The sequence below is a fragment of the Babylonia areolata genome, chromosome 2 (assembly GCF_041734735.1).
Source record: "Babylonia areolata isolate BAREFJ2019XMU chromosome 2, ASM4173473v1, whole genome shotgun sequence".
NCBI classification, from domain to species: Eukaryota; Metazoa; Mollusca; class Gastropoda; order Neogastropoda; family Buccinidae; genus Babylonia; species Babylonia areolata.
In genome coordinates this window covers 71,561,794-71,585,704 of record NC_134877.1, presented here as the reverse complement: position 1 = coordinate 71,585,704, position 23,911 = coordinate 71,561,794, and the positions used below count along the sequence as shown (strand labels likewise).

At 48.2% G+C, this 23,911-nt stretch overlaps 1 protein-coding gene across 1 annotated transcript in view; it reads left to right on the top strand.

The window, feature by feature from the left end:
* Window positions 1–8,417: 8,417 nt before the first annotated feature.
* Window positions 8,418–23,911, top strand: part of LOC143278422 (uncharacterized) — a 30,048-nt gene continuing 14,554 nt past the window's right edge. Inside the window, exons 1-7 of the mRNA XM_076583271.1 lie at window positions 8,418–8,473; window positions 9,545–9,643; window positions 16,635–17,108; window positions 17,364–17,589; window positions 17,815–17,953; window positions 22,643–22,857; window positions 22,906–22,996. Of these exons, the coding sequence (XP_076439386.1) occupies window positions 8,418–8,473; window positions 9,545–9,643; window positions 16,635–17,108; window positions 17,364–17,589; window positions 17,815–17,953; window positions 22,643–22,857; window positions 22,906–22,996 (1,300 nt within the window). The remainder of the gene's footprint in view (window positions 8,474–9,544; window positions 9,644–16,634; window positions 17,109–17,363; window positions 17,590–17,814; window positions 17,954–22,642; window positions 22,858–22,905; window positions 22,997–23,911) is intronic.

Genomic DNA, 23,911 nt, shown 5'->3' with positions numbered 1-23,911 from the left:
ATCAGTGACCTCTATAACTGACACCACCATCAGTGACCTCTATAACTGACACCACCATCAGTGACCTCTATAACTGACACCACCATCAATGACCTCTATAACTGACACCTCCATCAGTGACCTCTATAACTGACACCTCCATCAGTGACCTCTATAACTGACACCTCCATCAGTGACCTCTATAACTGACATGTCCATCAGTGACCTTTGTAACTGACACCACCATCAGTGACCTCTGACCTCTATAACTGACATGTCCGTCAGTGACCTCTATAACTGACATGTCCGTCAGTGACCTCTATAAATGACATGTCCGTCAGTGACCTCTATAAATGACATGTCCGTCAGTGACCTCTATAACTGACATGTCCGTCAGAGGCCAGACCACACCGCCCAGGGATGGAGTCACTCCAGCACAGGAAGTTGGCAAAGCGCCATGTCAATTCCTGGCGTCCCCCAGCTTGGAGCACTCGCGTTGGGCTTGGCAAAGGTTGGCGGAGTACAAAGCGATTGTTGATGACACGTTGACACAGCACAGCGCCCCCTGTCAACAAGACCGTCGATAGGGGAGTAGCGGGGAATGGAGGGGGAGGGTGGGGGCAATGTTTGTCCTCGCGGGGCCTCTTAAGAGGCCTGTGATGGGAGGGGGGGAGGAGGAGGTGGAAGACTTCCCTGGCGGCCACTTGTTCTCACGGAGGAGCTATGTGGACGGAGTCAATCCGGAGCTTGCCAACAATGGTCAGTTTGTTCACTGTCTTGTCTTGGACCCGGCTTCAAACGGGCCGCCTGCCCCCTCTCTCCTCCCCCCTCCCCCCCCCCCCACCTCTCCTTCCCCCCAGAACAGCAAGTCTCTCTCTCCTCCCCCCTCCCCCCCCCACCTCTCCTTCCCCCCAGAACAGCAAGTCTCTCTCTGTCTCCCCCCTTCTCTGTCTCCCCCTTTCCCCACTTACCCCCACCCTCTCCCCCGTAACTCCGTCTTCCTCCTCCTGTCACAAAGTGGATCTCTCTCCATCTCTCTCCCTCTCTATCTCTGTCTCTCTCCCTCTCTGTCTCTCTCTCCCTCTCTCTCCCTCTCTCTTTCTCATGAACACTGCAACAAACGCAGTGAATCCTGTCTAATTTGTTAAAATCATCACGCCAAATGTAAATAACTTTATGCTGATAAAGTTTTTTGGATGTAAACCAATCGTGTAGTACATCGGACAATATATTACCAATCGAACGACATTACATGAGAAAACGTCATGTTACGTCACAATGACATATATAGTGGTGAGCTTAAGTCATGTCACGTCATGATATCACCAAGTGAAGAGATCATGTCACATCACAATAACAGTGAAAATATCATGTCACGTCACGCCACATTGACACACAGTAAAGACCTCATGTCACGTCACATTGACACATAGTGCCGGAAGACCTCATGTCACGTCACATTGACACATAGTAAAGACCTCATGTCACGTCACATTGACACATAGTGAAGACCTCATGTCACGTCACATTGACACATAGTGAAGACCTCATGTCACGTCACATTGACACACAGTAAAGACCTCATGTCACGTCACATTGACACATAGTGCCGGAAGACCTCATGTCACGTCACATTGACACATAGTAAAGACCTCATGTCACGTCACATTGACACATAGTGAAGACCTCATGTCACGTCACATTGACACACAGTAAAGACCTCATGCCACGTCACATTGACACATAGTAAAGACCTCATGTCACGTCACATTGACACATAGTGAAGACCCCACGTCACGTCACATTGACACATAGTAAAGACCTCACGTCACGTCACATTGACACATAGTAAAGACCTCATGCCACGTCACATTGACACACAGTAAAGACCTCATGTCACGTCACATTGACACATAGTAAAGACCTCATGCCACGTCGCATTGACACATAGTGAAAGCTTCAAGTCACGTCAAAATGACAGAAAATGAAAACCTCAAGTCACGTCACAATGATGCAAAGTAAAAACCTTAAGACACGTCACAATGATACAATGTGAAAACCTCATGTCACGTCAGAATGACAGACAGTGAAAACTTCATGTTACCTCAGAATGATACAAAGTGAAAACCTCATGTCACGTGACAATGATACAAAGTGAAAACCTCATGTCACGTGACAATGATACAAAGTGAAAACCTCAAGTCACGTGACAATGATACAAAGTGAAAACCTCATGTCACGTGACAATGATACAAAGTGAAAACCTAAAGTCACGTCACAATGATACAATGTGAAAACCTCATGTCACGTCAGAATGACAGACAGTGAAAACTTCATATCACCTCAGAATGATACAAAGTGAAAACCTCATGTCGCGTCACAATGATACAATGTGAAAACCTCAAGATAAAGAGAGAGAGAGAGAGAGAGAGAGAGAGAGAGAGAGGCTGCTGCGTTGAGGAAACCAGTGGTGTGGAGTGGTGTGGTGTGTGATGTGGTGTGGTGTGTGATGTGTGATGTGGTGTGGTGTGTGATGTGGTGTGGTGTAGTTTGGTGTGTGGTGTGGTGTGGTGTGGTGTGGTGTGGTGTGTGGTGCAGTGTGGTGTGGCGTAGTGTGTGGTGTGGTGTGGTGTGTGATGTGGTGTGGTGTGGTGTGGTGTGGTGTGTGGTGCGGTGTGGTGTGGCGTGGTGTGTGGTGTGGTGTGGTGTGATGCGGTGTGGTGTGATGATGTTGTGTGGTGTGGTTTGGTGTGGTGTGGTGTGGTGTGTGATGTGGTGTGGTGTGGTGTGGTGATGTTGTGTGGTGTTGTGGTTCAGACACTAGTGGCGTGTTGTGTTGTGGTGAGGTGCGGTGCGGTGTGGTATGTGGTGCGGTGTGGTGTGATGCGGTGTGGTGTGGTGTGATGTGGTGTGGTGTGGTGATGTTGTGTGGTGTTGTGGTTCAGACACTAGTGGCGTGTTGTGTTGTGGTGAGGTGCGGTGCGGTGTGGTATGTGGTGCGGTGTGGTGTGATGTGGTGTGGTGTGTGTGATGTGGTGTGGTGTGGTGTGGTGTGTGGTGTGGTGTGGTGTGGTGTGATGCGGTGTGGTGTGATGATGTTGTGTGGTGTGGTTTGGTGTGGTGTGTGGTGTGGTGTGTGATGTGGTGTGGTGTGGTGTGGTGTGGTGATGTTGTGTGGTGTTGTGGTTCAGACACTAGTGGCGTGTTGTGTTGTGGTGCGGTGCGGTGTGGTATGTGGTGCGGTGCGGTGTGGTGTGATGTGGTGTGGTGTGGTGTGGTGCAGTGTGATATGTGGTGCGGTATGTGGTGTGGTGCGGTGTGGTGTGGTGCAGTGTGATATGTGGTGCGGTATGTGGTGTGGTGCGGTGTGGTGTGATGTGGTGTGGTGTGGTGCGGTGTGATGTGGTGTGGTGTGGTGCAGTGCGGTGTGGTGTGGTGCAGTGTGGTGTGGTGTGGTGTGGTGTGATGTGGTGTGTGGTGTGGTGGTGTGGTGGTGTGGTGTGGTGTGGTGTGGTGTGATGTGGTGTGGTGTGGTGCAGTGTGATATGTGGTGCGGTATGTGGTGTGGTGCGGTGTGGTGTGATGTGGTGTGGTGTGGTGCGGTGTGATGTGGTGTGGTGTGGTGCAGTGCGGTGTGGTGCAGTGTGGTGTGGTGTGGTGTGGTGTGGTGTGATGTGGTGTGTGGTGTGATGTGGTGTGTGGTGTGGTGTGGTGTGATGTGGTGTGGTGTGGTGCAGTGTGATGTGGTGTGGTGTGGTGTGTGGTGCGAGGTGATGCGGTGTTGTGTGATGTGATGTGATGTGATGTGGTGTGGTGTGGTGTGTGTTGTGGTGTGGTGTGGTGTGGTGTGTGTTGTTTTGTGGTGTGGTGTGGTGTGGTGTGTGTTGTGTTGTGGTGTGGTGTGGTTTGATGTGTGGTGTGTTGTTGTGTGTTGTGGTGTGGTGTGTGGTGTGGTGTGGTGTGGTGTGGTTTGATGTGTGGTGTGGTGTAGTGTGTGTTGTTTTGTGGTGTGGTGTGGTTTGGTGTGTGGTGTGGTGTGATGTGGTGTGGTTTGGTGTGTGGTGTGGTGTGGTGTTGTGTGTGTTGTGGTGTGATGTGGTGTGGTTTGGTGTGTCGTGTGGTGTGGTGAGGTGTGGTGTGGTGTTGTGTGGTGTTGTGGTGTGGTGTGATGTGTGTTGTGGTGTGGTGTGGTTTGGTGTGTGGTGTGGTGTGGTGTGGTTTGGTGTGTGGTGTGGTGTGGTGTTGTGTGGTGTGGTAAAAGTGTGGTGTGGTGTTGTGTGGTGAGGTGTGGTGTGGGGTAATATGGTGTGGGGTGTGTTGTATTGGCATTTGGTAGGAAGGAATTTTTGTTTAATGTCCCGTCACACATATCGGTGATTGAAGACATTTTGTAAAAGTATTTATGAATACATCTGAGTATTATCGGTTAGAAGGGGTGGGAGATGTGGATGAATGGATGGTTTGGGGAAACTGGGCAAATGAGGGTAAAAATGTGGGTGAAATTTGAAAGAAAAACAAAACAAACAAACAAAAAACCCCCTCTAAATACAGTTACAGGAAATTACTTAAAGGACTTCGTAAAAGAGAAGTCGTTAAACTGACAAGCGAAACAACTGATAATGAATGCAAACATCAACTTTCTCAGATACTTGTGAAGACACACTTTCGTGTACAAAAGGCTTCATCAAGCTACAGTGAAAAATTATATGCTCAATTGTCAGGTTATTAAAGCATATACACTTGACATTAGAACAATACTTGGTCCGTAATGAATTTGATAATTGTCTGATAATTGATAATTGGCGTTTGGTGTGGTGTGGGTTGTGTTGTGTTGGTGTGAGGTGTGGTAAAAGTGTGGTGTGGTGGTTTGGTTTGGTTTCGTGTGGTGTGGTGATGTGGTGTGGTGTGGTGATGTGGTGTGGTGTGGGGATGTGGTGCGTTGTGGTGTGGTGATGTGGTGTGGTGTGGTGTGATGTGGTGTGGTGATGTGGTGTGGTGTTGTGTGGTGTGGTGTGATGTGATGTGGTGTGATGTGGTGTAGTGTGGTGTGGTGTGGTGTGATGTGGTGTGGTGTGGTGTGGTGTGGTGATGTGGTGTGGTGTGATGTGGTGTGGTGTGATGTGGTGTGGTGATGTGGTGTGGTGTGATGTGGTGTTGTGTGGTGTGATGTGGTGTGGTGTGGTGTGGTGTGGTGTGGGGTGGGGTGGTGTGATGTGGTGTGGTGATGTGGTGGTGGTGTGATGTGGTGTGGTGATGTGGTGTGGTTTATGTGGTGATGTGGTTTTATGTGGTGATGTGGTGTGGTGATGTGGTGTGGTGTGGTGTGATGTGGTGATGTGGTGTGGTGTTGTGTGGTGTGGTGTGATGTGGTGTGATGTGGTGTGGTGTGGTGTTGTGGTGTGATGTGGTGTGGTGATGTGGTGATGTGTGGTGTGGTGTGATGTGGTGTGGTGATGTGGTGTGGTGTTGTGTGGTCGGGGGTGGTGATGTGGTGTGGTGTGGTGTGGTGTTGTGTTGTGTGGGGTGGTGTGGTGTGATGTGGTGTGGTGATGTGGTGTGGTGTTGTGTGATGTGGTGTGGTGATGTGGTGTTGTGTGGTGTGGTGTGATGTGGTGGTGTGATGTGGTGTTGTGTTGTGTGGTGTGGTGTTGTGTTGTGTGGTGTGGGGTGGCAGGGAATCGCTCTGACAAGAGCGGACGGCGGAGAGAAGAGAAAGAAAAGGAAGCGAGAAAGATAGAAAGAAAAGCGAGCACTTAGCGAGCTAGCAAAAGAGTCCAAGTGGCTGAAAAAATAATCACAGACAGCGGTGAGGGGGTGGGGGGTGAGGAGGGGGGGGGGACGGGAGGTCAACACGAGCGCTGGTGATCAGTATATCAACAAGGGAGCTAAGCCAACACGCCATGCGCCTCGCTTTCCTCCTATTCCCCCATCCCCCATCCCTCCTCCACACACACACACAGCCGTCCGCCGACTCGGCTGGCGCCGACCCCCTTCCCCCTCCTCTCCCCTTCAATTTCCATAAGTAGCCCCGCCCACCTCGTCAATGGCCTGCCCCCCTTTGGTCATAACTTATTAGCATAATTAGCCCCGCCCCAACCTTGAAGTCAAGAAAAGGACAGAACATGGAAGTGGATTGTCGGCGGGTTGTCAGTGACTGCACGGAGTTGGTGAGGGAAACTTCTGTCACTGCTGTTGGCTTGACACGCTTGACAACAAACTGTGCTCCCTCTCAGTGACAACTGTTTGTCAGTTCTGACAACGCTTGACAACAAACTGTGCTCCCTCTCAGTGACAACTGTTTGTCAGTTCTGACAACGCTTGACAACAAACTGTGCTACTTCTCTGTGACAACTGTTGATGATGACATCTGCTGGTGGTGTTAGCTTGTCATCAAACTAGGGTAAGTCATCAAACTAGGGTAAGTCATCAAACTAGAGTAAGTCATCAAACTAGGGTAAGTCATCAAACTAGAGTAAGTCATCAAACTAGAGTAAGTCATCAAACTAGGGTAAGTCATCAAACTAGGGTAAGTCATCAAACTAGAGTAAGTCATCAAACTAGGGTAAGTCATCGAAATGGTGTAATTCTGAAGCAAAGGAAGAAAAATTGTTTGTGTTTGACAGTCTCCAGATGTCAATGCCTATTCAGAAAAAAACATGAACACACACACACACACACACACACACACACGTTACACACACACACACACACACACACACACACACACACACACACACACACACACACGTTACACACACACACACACACGCACACACACACATACACGTTACACACACACACACACACACACACACATACACACACGTTCGTTACACACACGTTACACACACACACACACACACACACACACACACACACACACACACACATACACACACGTTACACACACACACACCCGTTACACACACACACACACACACACACACACACACACACACACACACACACACCGTACATGCACAACTGAGCACGTACACACGCGCCACATATACTGTACACATGAAAACACACACACACACACACACACACACACACACACACACACACACACACACACACACACACACACAGCACAGAAGACAGGAGGAGTGGAGGCATGTGAACAAATGAATTATTATTTTCAACTTCATGTGAACAAATTTCACCAAACAGGTGTTATGTTCCCAGTGAAATAATTTTTCAAAATCTTGTGATACTCCCTTTCAAGACAAAACACAAATTTTTCTGCTGTCCACTGTGGGGTTTTTCGCCGAAAGGAAGCAGTGTGTGTTGTGTTCAGACTGAAGACACCCCAGCTGAAGTCAGCACACTGGGGGTTGTCTTTTATACCGACATTATCTGACCCCTGACATTATCTGACCCCTGATCGACAAGCCCTCACTGCAGGGAACACAACTCCTTCCTGACCCACACAGCTGGGCAACCTGGCGCCTCGCAGCCTGGGGCATGAGATGTCTGTGTCTGGGATGTCTGTGTCTGGGGCATGAGATGTCTGTGTCTGGGATGTCTGTGTCTGGGGCATGAGATGTCTGTGTCTGGGATGTCTGTGTCTGGGGCATGAGATGTCTGTGTCTGGGGCATGAGATGTCTGTGTCTGGGATGTCTGTGTCTGGGGCATGAGATGTCTGTGCCTGGGGCATGAGATATCTGTGCCTTGGGCATGAGATGTCTGTGTTTGGGGCATGAGATGTCTGTGCCTGGGGTATGAGATATCTGTGCCTGGGGCATGAGATAGTGTCTGTGCCTTGGGCATGAGATGTCTGTGTCTGGGGCATGAGATGTCCGTGTCTGGGGCATGAGATGTCTGTCTGGGGGCATGAGATGGTCTGTGTCTGGGGCATGAGATGTCTGTGTCTGGGGCATGAGATGTTTGTGCCTGGGGCATGAGATGTCTGTCTGGGGGCATGAGATGGTGTCCGTGTCTGGGGCATGAGATGTCTGTGTCTGGGGCATGAGATGTCTGTGCCTGGGGCATGAGATGTCTGTGCCTGGGGCATGAGATGTCTGTCTGGGGGCATGAGATGGTCTGTGTCTGGGGCATGAGATGTCTGTGTCTGGGGCATGAGATGTTTGTGCCTGGGGCATGAGATGTCTGTCTGGGGGCATGAGATGGTGTCTGTGTCTGGGGCATGAGATGTCGGTGTCTGGGGCATGAGATGTTTGTGCCTGGGGCATGAGATGTCTGTCTGGGGGCGGGCGTCGCCACACAGTGAGTGGGTGTCAACCCGTCAGGCTCCGCCCCCTCCCCTGTCACAAGTCAATCCCGCTGTGGGCCTGTGGGAGTGAAGACCGTGTCTGAATGGCATCTCTGCACAGTGTGTGTGTGTGTGGGGGGGGGGGGGGGGGGGGGGGTAGGTGGGGAGTGTTGGGGGGCAGGGGGGTACAGCCGCCGTCAGCAGCTGCAGCAGTAGCCAGGGATGCAGGCCGTGACGTGTAGTTGTGTCACGTGGTCAGCAGTGCACGACAGGACACAGTGAGCATTACCTGCCTGTTGAAGGCAGTGTGCTGTGTGTGTGAGTAGAGAGGCGAAAGGGAGTGTGAGTGGGGGGAGGGAGGAGAGTGCTGTGTGGTGAGGGGGAGGGGGCGCTGCCTACTGACGTACGTTTCACAGTTAACCACTGGCTGAACAGGGCCATCAACCGGGCTGGGAGAGTGTACACAGTGTACACAGTGCTACCTGCCGGCATTACCGGAATTCTTCACCCACTGTGCCTTCACCAGCCGTGTTGCCGTGCTGTGCAGGGGCTGTGTCGTCACCGTTCTCCGATGACCCACGGGGCCACCAGCTGCTGACTGACTGAAGGATCGACCTGCGTTGATTGATGGGTATAGAACTGTGTTGAGGGATTGATTGGTTGGAGATCAATTTGTGTGAAGCATTGATTGGGTATCGACCTGTGTGGAAGACTGATTGGGTATCGACCTGTGTGGAGGGTTGATTGGGTATCCGGACCTGTGTGGAGGGTTGATTATGTATCGACCTGTGTGGAGGGTTGATTATGTATCGACCTGTGTGGAGGGTTGATTGGGTATCGACCTGTGTGGAGGGTTGATTATGTATCGACCTGTGTGCAGGGTTGATTGGGTATTTACCTCTGTGCAGGGTTGATTATGTATCGACCTGTGTGCAGGGTTGATTATGTATCGACCTGTGTGCAGGATGTATCGACCTGTGTGCAGGGTTGATTGGGTATCGACCTGTGTGCAGGGTTGATTGGGTATCGACCTGTGTGCAGGGTGTATCGACCTGTGTGCAGGGTTGATTATGTATCGACCTGTGTGCAGGGTGTATCGACCTGTGTGCAGGGTTGATTATGTATCGACCTGTGTGCAGGGTGTATCGACCTGTGTGCAGGGTTGATTATGTATCGACCTGTGTGCAGGGTGTATCGACCTGTGTGCAGGGTGTATCGACCTGTGTGCAGGGTTGATTGGGTATCGACCTTCGACCTGTGTGCAGGGTTGATTGGGTATCGACCTGTGTGCAGGGTTGATTGGGTATCGACCTTCGACCTGTGTGCAGGGTGTATCAACCTGTGTGCAGGGCGAGAGAGAAGAACGAAGAGGCCGGATGGAAAGAGAAAGGACTTTGGGAAGAGGGCTGTGTTCAGCTGACGAGAAGAGAGCTGTGTTCAGTTGACGAGTAGAGGGCTGTGTTCAGTTGACGAGTAGAGGGCTGTGTTCAGTTGACGAGAAGAGGGCTGTGTTCAGCTGACGAGAAGAGAGCTGTGTTCAGAGAGCTGTGTTCAGCTGACGAGAAGAGAGCTGTGTTCAGTTGACGAGTAGAGGGCTGTGTTCAGTTGACGAGAAGAGGGCTGTGTTCAGAGAGCTGTGTTCAGTTGACGAGAAGAGGGCTGTGTTCAGAGAGCTGTGTTCAGCTGACGAGAAGAGAGCTGTGTTCAGTTGACGAGTAGAGGGCTGTGTTCAGTTGACGAGAAGAGGGCTGTGTTCAGAGAGCTGTGTTCAGTTGACGAGAAGAGGGCTGTGTTCAGAGAGCTGTGTTCAGCTGACGAGAAGAGAGCTGTGTTCAGTTGACGAGTAGAGGGCTGTGTTCAGTTGACGAGAAGAGGGCTGTGTTCAGTTGACGAGAAGAGGGCTGTGTTCAGCTGACGAGAAGAGAGCTGTGTTCAGAGAGCTGTGTTCAGTTGACGAGAAGAGGGCTGTGTTCAGAGAGCTGTGTTCAGTTGACGAGAAGAGGGCTGTGTTCAGTTGACGAGAAGAGGGCTGTGTTCAGCTGACGAGAAGAGAGCTGTGTTCAGAGAGCTGTGTTCAGTTGACGAGAAGAGGGCTGTGTTCAGTTGACGAGAAGAGAGCTGTGTTCAGTTGACGAGAAGAGGGCTGTGTTCAGTTGACGAGAAGAGGGCTGTGTTCAGTTGACGAGAAGAGAGCTGTGTTCAGTTGACGAGAAGAGGGCTGTGTTCAGTTGACGAGAAGAGGGCTGTGTTCAGTTGACGAGAAGAGGGCTGTGTTCAGTTGACGAGAAGAGGGCTGTGTTCAGAGAGCTGTGTTCAGCTGACGAGAAGAGGGCTGTGTTCAGAGAGCTGTGTTCAGTTGATGAGAAGAGGGCTGTGTTCAGCTGACGAGAAGAGGGCTGTGTTCAGAGAGCTGTGTTCAGTTGACGAGAAGAGGGCTGCGTTCAGAGAGCTGTGTTCAGTTGATGAGAAGAGGGCTGTGTTCAGTTGACGAGAAGAGAGCTGTGTTCAGTTGACGAGAAGAGGGCTGTGTTCAGTTGACGAGAAGAGAGCTGTGTTCAGTTGACGAGAAGAGAGCTGTGTTCAGTTGACGAGAAGAGGGCTGTGTTCAGAGAGCTGTGTTCAGTTGATGAGAAGAGGGTTGTGTTCAGTTGACGAGTAGAGGGCTGTGTTCAGTTGACGAGAAGAGGGCTGTGTTCAGAGAGCTGTGTTCAGTTGACGAGAAGAGGGCTGTGTTCAGAGAGCTGTGTTCAGCTGACGAGAAGAGAGCTGTGTTCAGTTGACGAGTAGAGGGCTGTGTTCAGTTGACGAGAAGAGGGCTGTGTTCAGAGAGCTGTGTTCAGTTGACGAGAAGAGGGCTCTGTTCAGAGAGCTGTGTTCAGCTGACGAGAAGAGAGCTGTGTTCAGTTGACGAGTAGAGGGCTGTGTTCAGTTGACGAGAAGAGGGCTGTGTTCAGTTGACGAGAAGAGGGCTGTGTTCAGCTGACGAGAAGAGAGCTGTGTTCAGAGAGCTGTGTTCAGTTGACGAGAAGAGGGCTGTGTTCAGAGAGCTGTGTTCAGTTGACGAGAAGAGGGCTGTGTTCAGTTGACGAGAAGAGGGCTGTGTTCAGCTGACGAGAAGAGAGCTGTGTTCAGAGAGCTGTGTTCAGTTGACGAGAAGAGGGCTGTGTTCAGTTGACGAGAAGAGGGCTGTGTTCAGTTGACGAGAAGAGAGCTGTGTTCAGTTGACGAGAAGAGGGCTGTGTTCAGTTGACGAAAAGAGGGCTGTGTTCAGTTGACGAGAAGAGGGCTGTGTTCAGTTGACGAGAAGAGAGCTGTGTTCAGTTGACGAGGAGAGGGCTGTGTTCAGTTGACGAAAAGAGGGCTGTGTTCAGTTGACGAGAAGAGAGCTGTGTTCAGTTGACGAGAAGAGGGCTGTGTTCAGTTGACGAGAAGAGGGCTGTGTTCAGAGAGCTGTGTTCAGCTGACGAGAAGAGGGCTGTGTTCAGAGAGCTGTGTTCAGTTGATGAGAAGAGGGCTGTGTTCAGCTGACGAGAAGAGGGCTGTGTTCAGAGAGCTGTGTTCAGTTGACGAGAAGAGGGCTGCGTTCAGAGAGCTGTGTTCAGTTGATGAGAAGAGGGCTGTGTTCAGTTGACGAGAAGAGAGCTGTGTTCAGTTGACGAGAAGAGGGCTGTGTTCAGTTGACGAGAAGAGAGCTGTGTTCAGTTGACGAGAAGAGAGCTGTGTTCAGTTGACGAGAAGAGGGCTGTGTTCAGAGAGCTGTGTTCAGTTGATGAGAAGAGGGTTGTGTTCAGTTGACGAGAAGAGAGCTGTGTTCAGTTGACGAGAAGAGGGCTGTGTTCAGAGAGCTGTGTTCAGCTGACGAGAAGAGGGCTGTGTTCAGAGGGCTGTGTTCAGTTGACGAGAAGAGGGCTGTGTTCAGCTGACGAGAAGAGGGCTGTGTTCAGAGAGCTGTGTTCAGTTGACGAGAAGAGGGCTGCGTTCAGAGAGCTGTGTTCAGTTGATGAGAAGAGGGCTGTGTTCAGTTGACGAGAAGAGGGCTGTGTTCAGAGAGCTGTGTTCAGTTGACGAGAAGAGAGCTGTGTTCAGTTGACGAGAAGAGAGCTGTGTTCAGTTGATGAGAAGAGGGCTGTGTTCAGTTGACGAGAAGAGAGCTGTGTTCAGTTGACGAGAAGAGAGCTGTGTTCAGTTGATGAGAAGAGGGCTGTGTTCAGTTGACGAGAAGAGGGCTGTGTTCAGCTGACGAGAAGAGAGCTGTGTTCAGTTGACGAGAAGAGAGCTGTGTTCAGTTGATGAGAAGAGGGCTGTGTTCAGTTGACGAGAAGAGGGCTGTGTTCAGCTGACGAGAAGAGAGCTGTGTTCAGTTGACGAGGAGAGAGCTGTGTTCAGTTGACGAGAAGAGAGCTGAGTTCAGTTGACGAGGAGAGAGCTGTGTTCAGTTGACGAGGAGAGGGCTGTGTTCAGTTGACGAGAAGAGGGCTGTGTTCACAGAGCTGTGTTCAGTTGACGAGAAGAGGGCTGTGTTCAGTTGACGAGAAGAGGGCTGTGTTCAGAGAGCTGTGTTCAGTTGACGAGAAGAGGGCTGTGTTCAGAGAGCTGTGTTCAGTTGACGAGAAGAGAGCTGTGTTCAGTTGACGAGGAGAGGGCTGTGTTCAGTTGACGAGAAGAGGGCTGTGTTCAGAGAGCTGTGTTCAGTTGACGAGAAGAGGGCTGTGTTCAGAGAGCTGTGTTCAGTTGACGAGAAGAGGGCTGTGTTCAGAGAGCTGTGTTCAGCTGACGAGAAGAGGGCTGTGTTCAGAGAGCTGTGTTCAGTTGATGAAAAGAGGGCTGTGTTCAGTTGACGAGAAGAGGGCTGTGTTCAGTTGACGAGAAGAGAGCTGTGTTCAGTTGACGAGAAGAGGGCTGTGTTCAGTTGACGAGGAGAGGAGGGCTGTGTTCAGAGAGCTGTGTTCAGTTGTTGGTGTTGTGTGGAGGGGCTCTCTTTACTTGGACTGGCACTGGTGAGACCAGCATTGTGTGTGTGTGTGTGTGTGTGTGTGTGTGTGTGAGTGTGTCTGTGTGTGTCTGTGTCTGTGTGTGCGTCTGCATGGTTCAGCTGATGTTAAACTTTAAATGTTTGAAACAATTAACATTTGTTTCATTATGGCTTTATCTATATAGAGTGCTTAATTATGTCTGTATGTTCCTTTGTTTTTTTTTTCTTTTGGTGCAGTGTTTTACTATTAGTTGCAGTTATTGACTCACTCAGTTGTGTAAACAAAGTGAGTCTATGTTTTAACACGGTTTTCGGTTGTCTCTCTCTCTCTTTGTGTGTGTGTGTGTGTGTGTGTGTGTGTGTGTCCGTGGTAAACTTTAACATTGACATTTTCTCTGCAAATACTTTGTCAGTTGACACCAAATTAGGCATAAAAATAGGAAAAATTCAGTTCTTTCCAGTCATCTTGTTTAAAACAATATTGCACCTCTGGGATGGGCACAAAAAAACTAAAAAAAGAAGCCAAATTATATGCAAACTGCATTTACTGTTATATTTATATTTTTTTTTAATTCTCTAAACTTGGCACTTTGATCTGATATTCTGCCCCAACAACAAGAGCAGTCATTATTATCATTTTTTGTTCAAACAGGAACTTCTTTTGCTAAGCATGGAAGTTATATTTATTTCGCAAACGTTTTGGTGCAGATAGTAAAAAAGGGAAATTAATCTGTAATTAATGCTAGGGGACTTAATTTGCTTTAAACTGATCTTTCTCATCTTAAACATTACATTTTGAAATTATACTCAATACATAAAAAGCTTGTGTGTTTTACTCTCAGTGTACAGGGCTTTCACTATGTTCATTCGCCCAAGTGGTCTTTTTCGGAAAATACTAAAATCAATACGACGAGTGAACTTTATAGATCTGATTGGCTGAGCCCTGAAGGTCATGGGCAAAAATCAATTGCGTACACATATTTATACACATTCAAAGCGCGTGCTCATATTCTTCGCGAACGCGAACGACGCCATTTTGTTTCAAGTTGTTGACCTGCCCGTTCAATCCTATATTCAATCGACAATACACGATAACATGTGATGGAAAGTTGGAGAAGGAGACCGTTAAATATTTATCCAGAGAAAGATTTGTGAACGCCTCATCACTTACTGGATTATGCCCCAAACTGCCATAAAAATATCCACAGAATCAGTCGGAATTCACATTTAAAATTAATAAACCATGTGAGTTAATACCCTTGAATTGATGAAACGTAAACATTTCCAGTCTTGACTTTTCTCAAAATGAAGTCCATTTCACTTCATAAGACGTTTAGAAGTACTTGTACTTGGCTCTACGTGTTATTAGTTTAACAAAATACTCAATTTTCATATCAACTTTAAAACTATAAAACTAGAATGAACATAAAAGAGAAATTGAATCGACCGTTTCAATCGGGTGTAACTAACTGAAACTTGTATATATATCTAGATCCAGAGAAAACGGCTAAATGTTGCAGTGTGCTTGCGGCGATAGCCACGTCTCCTTTACCGCGGACTTAAAAAGAATTCTTAATTGCCCTTAAAGACTTTTTGAATGCCCAAGATAGACCAGAATAATATAATTTAAACAGCGTTCTCACTGCGAATACCGCAATCGATTTATCGCCCTTTAAAAAAGCATGTTTAAATATTATATTTTTGAACGTCAGTTAAGGAGCCACGATAGTGTAATGGGTAAGACAGTTTCTTCTCACCCGAACACGCGGAGTTCGAATCTGCCGTTAGGACTTTTTTTCTTTTAACCCGAAGCTTTATAATAACAAATACAGAACACATTTTAACGATTAGATTAAAAAAAAAAAGTGTATCACAAGTGAGTCTTGAAGGCCTTGCCTCTCTTGTTTCCATACTGTTTTGTGCAGTGTCTACTATGCATTGTGCAGTGTTTTACTATGTTTTGTACAGTGTATTACTATGCTTTGTGCAGTGTATTACTATGCATTGTGCAGTGTATTACTATGCTTTGTGCAGTGTATTACTATGTTTTATGCAGTGTTTTACTATGCATTGTGCAGTGTATTACTATGCATTGTGCAGTGTATTACTATGCATTGTGTATTGTTTTACTATGTTTTGTGCAGTGTATTACTATGCATTGTGCAGTGTATTACTATGCACTGTGTATTGTTTTACTATGTTTTGTGCAGTGTATTACTATGCATTGTGCAGTGTATTACTATGCATTGTGCAGTGTATTACTATGCTTTGTGCAGTGTATTACTATGCATTGTGCAGTGTATTACTATGCATTGTGTATTGTTTTACTATGCATTGTGCAGTGTATTACTATGCATTGTGCAGTGTATTACTATGCACTGTGTATTGTTTTACTATGTTTTGTGCAGTGTATTACTATGCTTTGTGCAGTGTATTACTATGCATTGTGTATTGTTTTACTATGCATTGTGCAGTGTATTACTATGCATTGTGCAGTGTATTACTATGCACTGTGTATTGTTTTACTATGTTTTGTACAGTGTATTACTATGCGTTGTGCAGTGTTTTACTATTTTTTGTGCAGTGTTTTACTATGTTTTGTACAGTGTATTACTATGCTTTGTGCAGTGTTTTACTATGCTTTGTGCAGTGTTTTACTATGTTTTGTACAGTGTATTACTATGCTTTGTGCAGTGTATTACTATGCATTGTGCAGTGTATTACTATGTTTTGTGCAGTGTATTACTATGCATTGTGCAGTGTATTACTATGCTTTGTGCAGTGTATTACTATGCATTGTGCAGTGTATTACTATGCATTGTGTATTGTTTTACTATGTTTTGTACAGTGTATTACTATGCGTTGTGCAGTGTTTTACTATTTTTTGTGCAGTGTTTTACTATGTTTTGTACAGTGTATTACTATGCTTTGTGCAGTGTTTTACTATGCTTTGTGCAGTGTTTCACTATGTTTTGTGCAGTGTATTACTATGTTTTGTACAGTGTTTTACTATGCTTTGTGCAGTGTGCAGTGTTTAACTATGCTTTGTGCAGTGTATTACTATGTTTTGTGCAGTGTTTTACTATGCTTTGTACAGTGTATCACTAGTTTCATACTCTCCCCACTCTCTCTTCCCTCTCTTCCCTCTCCCCACACAGTTGGGAGCTGAGTTAACAACAATTGATACTGATGCACAGACACACACAGACATACACACAGTCACACACAGACAGACAGACACACACACACACACACCAACAAAAAGTAATACAGTACAATACAATGCAATACAATACCGATTCCATTGACAGAGCGGACTGAAGTGACAGCTCTGTCTCTCTCTCTCTCTCTCTCTCTCTCTCAGTTGAGCAGACAGCTGTCAGAAGTGACAACTCTGTGTTTTGTCCAGTGCTTGTGTGACGTCCTGCCACTGACCGGAGACACCACGTGATTCACGTGCGGACCAGGCCTGTGGTCTGTGGACCTGGTCAGTCAGCAGCCATACCGTCATGGGGCTGCCGGCCCGTGCCTGACCACTGCTTACTTGTGGATTACCTGCAGAACAAAGACCTTTTCTTCCCTGTGGATTACCTGCAGAACAAAGACTTTTTCTTCCCTGTGGATTACCTGCAGAACAAAGACTTTTTCTTCCCTGTGGATTACCTGCAGAACAAAGACTTTTTCTTCCCTGTGGATTACCTGCAGAACAAAGACTTTTTCTTCCCTGTGGATTACCTGCAGAACAAAGACTTTTTCTTCCCTGTGGATTACCTGCAGAACAAAGACTTTTTCTTCCCTGTGGATTACCTGCAGAACAAAGACTTTTTCTTCCCTGTGGATTACCTGCAGAACAAAGACTTTTCATTCCCTGTGGATTACCTGCAGAACAAAGACTTTTTCTTCCCTGTGGATTACCTGCAGAACAAAGACTTTTCTTCCCTGTGGATTACCTGCAGAACAAAGACTTTTTCTTACCTGTGGATTACCTGCAGAACAAAGATTTTTTATTCCCTGTGGATTACCTGCAGAACAAAGACTTTTTCTTACCTGTGGATTTCCTGCAGAACAAAGACTTTTATTCCCTGTGGAGAACAAAGACTTTTATTCCCTGTGGATTACCTGCAGAACAAAGACTTTTATTCCCTGTGGATTACCTGCAGAACAAAGACTTTTTCTTACCTGTTGATTACCTGCAGAACAGACTTTTCATTCCCTGTGGATTACCTGCAGAACAAAGACTTTTTCTTACCTGTGGATTACCTGCAGAACAAAGACTTTTCATTCCCTGTGGATTACCTGCAGAATAAAGACTTTTTCTTACCTGTGGATTACCTGCAGAACAAAGACTTTTCATTCCCTGTGGATTACCTGCAGAACAAAGACTTTTTCTTCAACGAACCATATCAGCCGCCTGTCAAAGCTGTTTGTCCGGATCCAACAGAACGGGTGTCAGGATAAACAGATCCGGTGGGGATCCAACAGAACCGGTGTCAGGATAAACAGATCCGGTGGGGATCCAACAGAACGGGTGTCAGGATAAACAGATCCGGTGGGGATCCAACAGAACCGGTGTCAGGATAAACAGATCCGGTGGGGATCCAACAGAACGGGTGTCAGGATACAGCAGATCCCTGTGGTATTGACCAGGAAGGCCGGGACACGGAGAGCGGCAGGAAGAGGGAGGGTGAGGGAGATGAGGGGGGGCGGGTGGTGAGGGGGATGGAGGGGGCCCCATGGCTGCTGCTGCTGTGCTGGGGATCCTGTCTGGCCGGCACTGAGGGTCAAGGTCAGTGCATCTGTCACCATGCTGATGATGGTGGTGCTTAAGGTGATGGTGGTGATGGTGGTGATGATGGTGATGAAGGTGATGGTGATGGTGGTGATGGTGATGAAGGTGATGGTGATGATGATGGTGATGATGATGATGTAGGTGATGGTGATGAAGGCCTGATGTCTGTTCCCTGTTCTGTCTGTTCCCTTTCCTGTTCCTGTCTTTTCCATTCCTGGCCATATCGTTCCTTTCCTGTTCCTGTCTTTTCCATTCCTGGCCATATCGTTCCTTTCCTGTTCCTGTCTTTTCCATTCCTGGCCATATCGTTCCTTTCCTGGTCATGCATTTATTTTTCAAGGCTTGTCATTTATCGGTCTTTTCCATTCCTGGCCATGTCCTTTCCTTTCCTGGCCACGTCCTTTCCATTCCTGGCCACGTCCTTTCCATACCTACCCACGTCCTTTCCATTCCTGGCCACGTCCTTTCCATTCCTGGCTACGTTCTTTCCATTCCTGGCCACGTCCTTTCCATTTCTGGCCACGTCCTTTCCATTTCTGGCTATGTCCTTTCCATTCTTACCCGCGTCCTTTCCATTCCTGGCTGGCAACGTCCTTTCCATTTCTGGCCATGTCTTTTCCATTCCTACCCACGTCCTTTCCATTCCTGGCCACGTCCTATCCATTCCTGGCCACGTCCTTTCCATACCTACCCACGTCCTTTCCATTCCTGGCCACGTCCTTTCCATTCCTGGCTACGTTCTTTCCATTCCTGGCCACGTCCTTTCCATTCCTGGCCACGTCCTTTCCATTCCTGGCCACGTCCTTTCCATTTCTGGCTATGTCCTTTCCATTCTTACCCACGTCCTTTCCATTTCTGGCCATGTCTTTTCCATTCCTACCCACGTCCTTTCCATTCCTGGCCACGTCCTATCCATTCCTGTCCACGTCTCGCTGAAGTGAGACCTGTGTGGAAGTGAAAGGGAAGTATGCGCCTGGGGGATTCCTTGTTGCTGAATATTTACCACTCTCTGGGTTCCTGCTTCACGGGGAAGAGGACGAGCGGAGGGGAGGTAATGCAGTACGGTAGACAGGACTAGAGAGGGATGGGGTACACACACACACACACACACACACACACACACACACACACACACGGATGAGGGAAATGTACGGGAGCAGGTATTGATAAGGTAATGTAGATGCACCAGGCAGGGTACCAGGTATACCAGATATTGGCAGGGTACCAGTTGTGCCAGGTATTGGCAGGGTACCAGGTATACCCGTTATTGGCAGGGTACCAGATGTACCAGGTATTGGCAGGGTACCAGTTGTGCCAGGTATTGGCATGGTACCAGGTATACCAGATATTGGCAGGGTACCAGTTGTGCCAGGTATTGGCAGGGTACCAGGTATAACCGGTATTGGCAGGGTACCAGATGTACCAGGTATTGGCAGGGTACCAGATATACTAGGTATACCAGGTATTGGCAGGGTACCAGATAAACCAGGTATACCAGGTTTTGGCAGGGTACCAGTTGTGCCAGGTATTGGCATGGTACCAGGTATACCCGGTATTGGCAGGGTACCAGATGTACCAGGTATTGGCAGGGTACCAGGTATTAGCAGGGTAACAGATATACCAGGTATACCAGCTATTGGCAGGGTACCAGATGTTACAGGTATACCAGTTATTGGCAGGGTATCAGATGTACCAGGTATTGGCAGGGTACCAGGTATACCAGGTATTGGCAGAGTACCAGATATACCAGGTATACCGTGGTATTGGCAGGGTACCAGATGTACCAGCTATTGGCTGGGTACCAGATGTCATAGGTATACCAGTTATTGGCAGGGTATCAGATGTACCAGATATTGGCAGGGTACCAGATGTACCGGGTATTGGCTGGGTACCAGATATTGGCAGGGCACTGGATGTACCAGGTATTGGCTGGGTAACAGATGTTATAGGTATACCAGTTATTGGCAGGGTATCAGATGTACCAGATATTGGCAGGGTACCAGATGTACCAGGTATTGGCAGGGTACCAGGTATTGGCAGGGTACCAGATGTACCAGGTATTGCAGGGTACCAGATATTGGCAGGATACCAGATGTACCAGGTATTGACTGGGTACCAGATGTTACAGGTATACCAGGTATTGGCAGGGTATCAGGTATTGGCAGGGTACCAGATGTACCAGGTATACCAGGTATTGGCAGGGTACCAGATGTACCAGGTATTGGCAGGGTACCAGGTAGAAAATAGTTGGTAGGCAGACAGAGCTTGTGTGGAAGGAGCGAGAGCTGTGTGGAAGGAGAGCTGTGTGGAAGGAGCGAGAGCTGTGTGGAAGAGCTGTGTGGAAGGAGAGCTGTGTGGAAGGAAGGAGTGCTGTGGAAGGAAGGGGAGCTGTGTGGAAGGAAGGAGAGCTGTGTGGAAGAGTGTGTGGAAGGAGAGCTATAATAGAAAGAAGGAGAGCTGTGTGGAAGGAAGGAAAGCTGTGAAAGGAAAGAGAGCTGTGGAAGGAAAGAGAGCTGTGTGGAAGAGGTATGGAGCACCTTTAACGATGGTGTGTACACAGCAGCAGCTGACACATTCGGCTTTAAACAGAGGAACCACAAAGACTGGTTTGACGAGAACGACACTGTAATCTCCAAGCTCCTGAACACACTGCATATACGGCATCAGGATCACATTTCCTATAAAGACTGCCAGAGGAAGGAGAACCAGTACTTGCAAACCAAACAACTCGTACATAAGAGGCTGCGTGAGATGAAGAACACCTGGTGGGATAGAAAGTCTGAAGAGCTTCAGTCCGCTGCTGACGCTCACGACATGAAGACCTTCCATGCTGGTCTCCGAGCTGTGTATGGGCCGAGAGTCACAGGATCAACCCCTGTCCGAACCTTGGACCAGACCACCCTCCTGACAGACAGGAAAGACATCCTTGCCCGCTGGGCAGAGCACTTCAACACCCTCCTCAACAGGGACTCGTCCGTATCTGACGAGGTAATTGCAGCCCTCCCACAGCTACCAGTCATTGACTCGCTAGCTGCCCTTCCTACCAAGGCCGAGACCCAGAAGGCCCTGAAGCTGACAACGTCAGGAAAAGCACCAGGAGCAGATGGAATCCAGGCTGACATCTACAAGTATGGAGGCGAGGTACTGGCAGACAAGCTGACTGTCCTGTTCCAATCTATCAGATAAGCCTGCCTGCCTACTAATCCGTCGGACCGACGGGAGACTCCATCATGATGATACGAGTGATGATGATGATGATGATGATGATGATGATACGTGTGATGATGATGATGATGATGATGAAACGAGTGATGATGATACGAGTGATGACGATGATGATGATGATGATGATACGAGTGATGATGATGATGATGATACGAGTGATGATGATGATGATGATGATGATGACGATGACGATACGAGTGATGATGATGATGATACGAGTGATGATGATGATGATGATGATACGAGTGATGACGATGACGATACGAGTGATGATGATGATGATACGAGTGACGATGACGATACGAGTGATGATGATGATGATGATGATGACGATACGAGTGATGATGATGATGATACGAGTGACGATGACGATACAAGTGATGACACCAATTCCTTTCATTGTTGGCCCATGACTGTCCCCGATACTCTCACCACGTGTCACCATGTAACGTGTCACATGTAACGTGTCAGCATGTCACGTGTCACAACGTAACGTGTCACATGTAACGTGTCACCACGTAACGTGTCACATGCAACGTGTCACCATGTAACGTGTCAGCATGTAACGTGTCACATGTAACGTGTCACCACGTAACGTGTCACATGTAACGTGTCACCGCGTAACGTGTCAGCATGTAACGTGTCACATGTAACGTGTCACCACGTAACGTGTCACATGTAACGTGTCACCGCGTAACGTGTCAGCATGTAACGTGTCAGCATGTAACGTGTCACCATGTAACGTGTCAGCATGTAACGTGTCAGCATGTAACGTGTCGCCATGTAACGTGTCACCACGTGACGTGTCACCACGTAACGTGTCACCATGTAACATAACAGCATGTAACGTGTCACCATGTAACATATCAGCATGCAACGTGTCACCACGTAACGTGTCACCACGTAACGTGTCACATGTAACGTGTCAGCATGTAACATGTCAGCATGTAACGTGTCACATGTAACGTGTCACCATGTAACGTGTGACATGTAACGTGCCACCATTAACGTGTCACCACGTAACGTGTCACCATGTAACGTGTCACATGGAACGTGTCACCACGTAACGTGTCACCACGTAACGTTTGTGTGGTGTGGTGTTACAGGAGAACTGCGGTGTTACTGTAACGAGGCGGGGTGTGTGTCCACGGGTTACATGTGTGGTGTGGTGTTACAGGAGAACTACGGTGTTACTGTAACGAGGCGGGCTGTGTGTCCACGGGTTACATGTGTGGTGTGGTGTTACAGGAGAACTACAGTGTTACTGTAACGAGGCGGGCTGTGTGGCCACGGGTTACATGTGTGGTGTGGTGTTACAGGAGAACTACGGTGTTACTGTAACGAGGCGGGCTGTGTGTCCACGGGTTACATGTGTGGTGTGGTGTTACAGGAGAACTACGGTGTTACTGTAACGAGGCGGGCTGTGTGTCCACGGGTTACATGTGTGGTGTGGTGTTACAGGAGAACTACGGTGTTACTGTAACGAGGCGGGCTGTGTGTCCACGGGTTACATGTGCAAGTCCCCTGCTGGCCGCTGCTACACCCTGGTGGAGCTGACAGGGGACAGCACTCGCGCCACCCACGGCTGTCTGGATAACGTCCCTTTGCTCCACAGAGGGCGCTGCGGTCGCACTTCCGGGAAACAGCAGCGACATTCCCAGAGAGAGAAGTGGGAGGTGGAGGGGGCGAAGAGGGGTGCAGGGGGCGGGGGGTTGTGGCTGTGTTGTGAGGAGGACATGTGTAACTACATGGAAGACGTCCACCTCAGCAGCATCGCCTCGCTCACCAGGGGCAGCAACCACTCCACGTTCACAGGTAGTCACCTCGCTGATTGTTCTTCTTGTTGTTGTCGTGTTGTTGTTAAGAAGTCAGACATCACTTGCTCCTTCCCGGAACAGTGGAAGTTTGGGCACTGCAATGTGAAAACACCTTCCTGGAATTTTATTATTGTCCCTTCCCGGAATAGTGGAAGTTTGGGCATTGCAATGTGAATACACCTTCCTGTAACTTTAACACTATTGCCCGTTCCCAGAACAGTGCAAGTTTGGGCATTGCAATGTGAATACACCTTTCTGTACCTTTATCACTATTGGCCCTTCCCGGAACAGTGGAAGTTTGGGCATTGCAATGTGAATACACGCTTCCTGTAACTCTATCACTATTGCCCCTTCCCGGAACAGTGGAAGTTTAGGCATTGCAATGTGAATACACCTTCATGAAACTTTATCACTACTGCCTCTTCCCGGAACAGTGGAACGTTGGGCATGGTAATGTAAATACATCTTCCTGTACCTTAATGACTATTGCCCCTTCCCGGAACAGTGGGACTTTGTTCATAGCAATTTGAATACATGTTATAAATTCCGGTGGACTCTGAGGTTAGCTGACTGAAAATAGCCTGATGACTGCACAGTGTGTCGTGTTTGTTCATATAACACGGTAACTAAACAGTGTGTTGTGTTTGTTCATGTAACATGACTGCACAGTGTGTTGTGTTTGTTCATGTAACATGACTGCACAGTCTGTTGTGTTTGTTCATGTAACATGATGACTGCACAATGTGTTGTGTTTGTTCATGTAACATGATGACTGCACAATGTGTTGTGTTTGTTCATGTAACATGATGACTGCACAGTGTGTTGTGTTTGTTCATGTAACATGATGACTGCACAGTGTGTTGTTTGTTCATGTAACATGGTGACTGCACAATGTGTTGTGTTTGTTCATGTA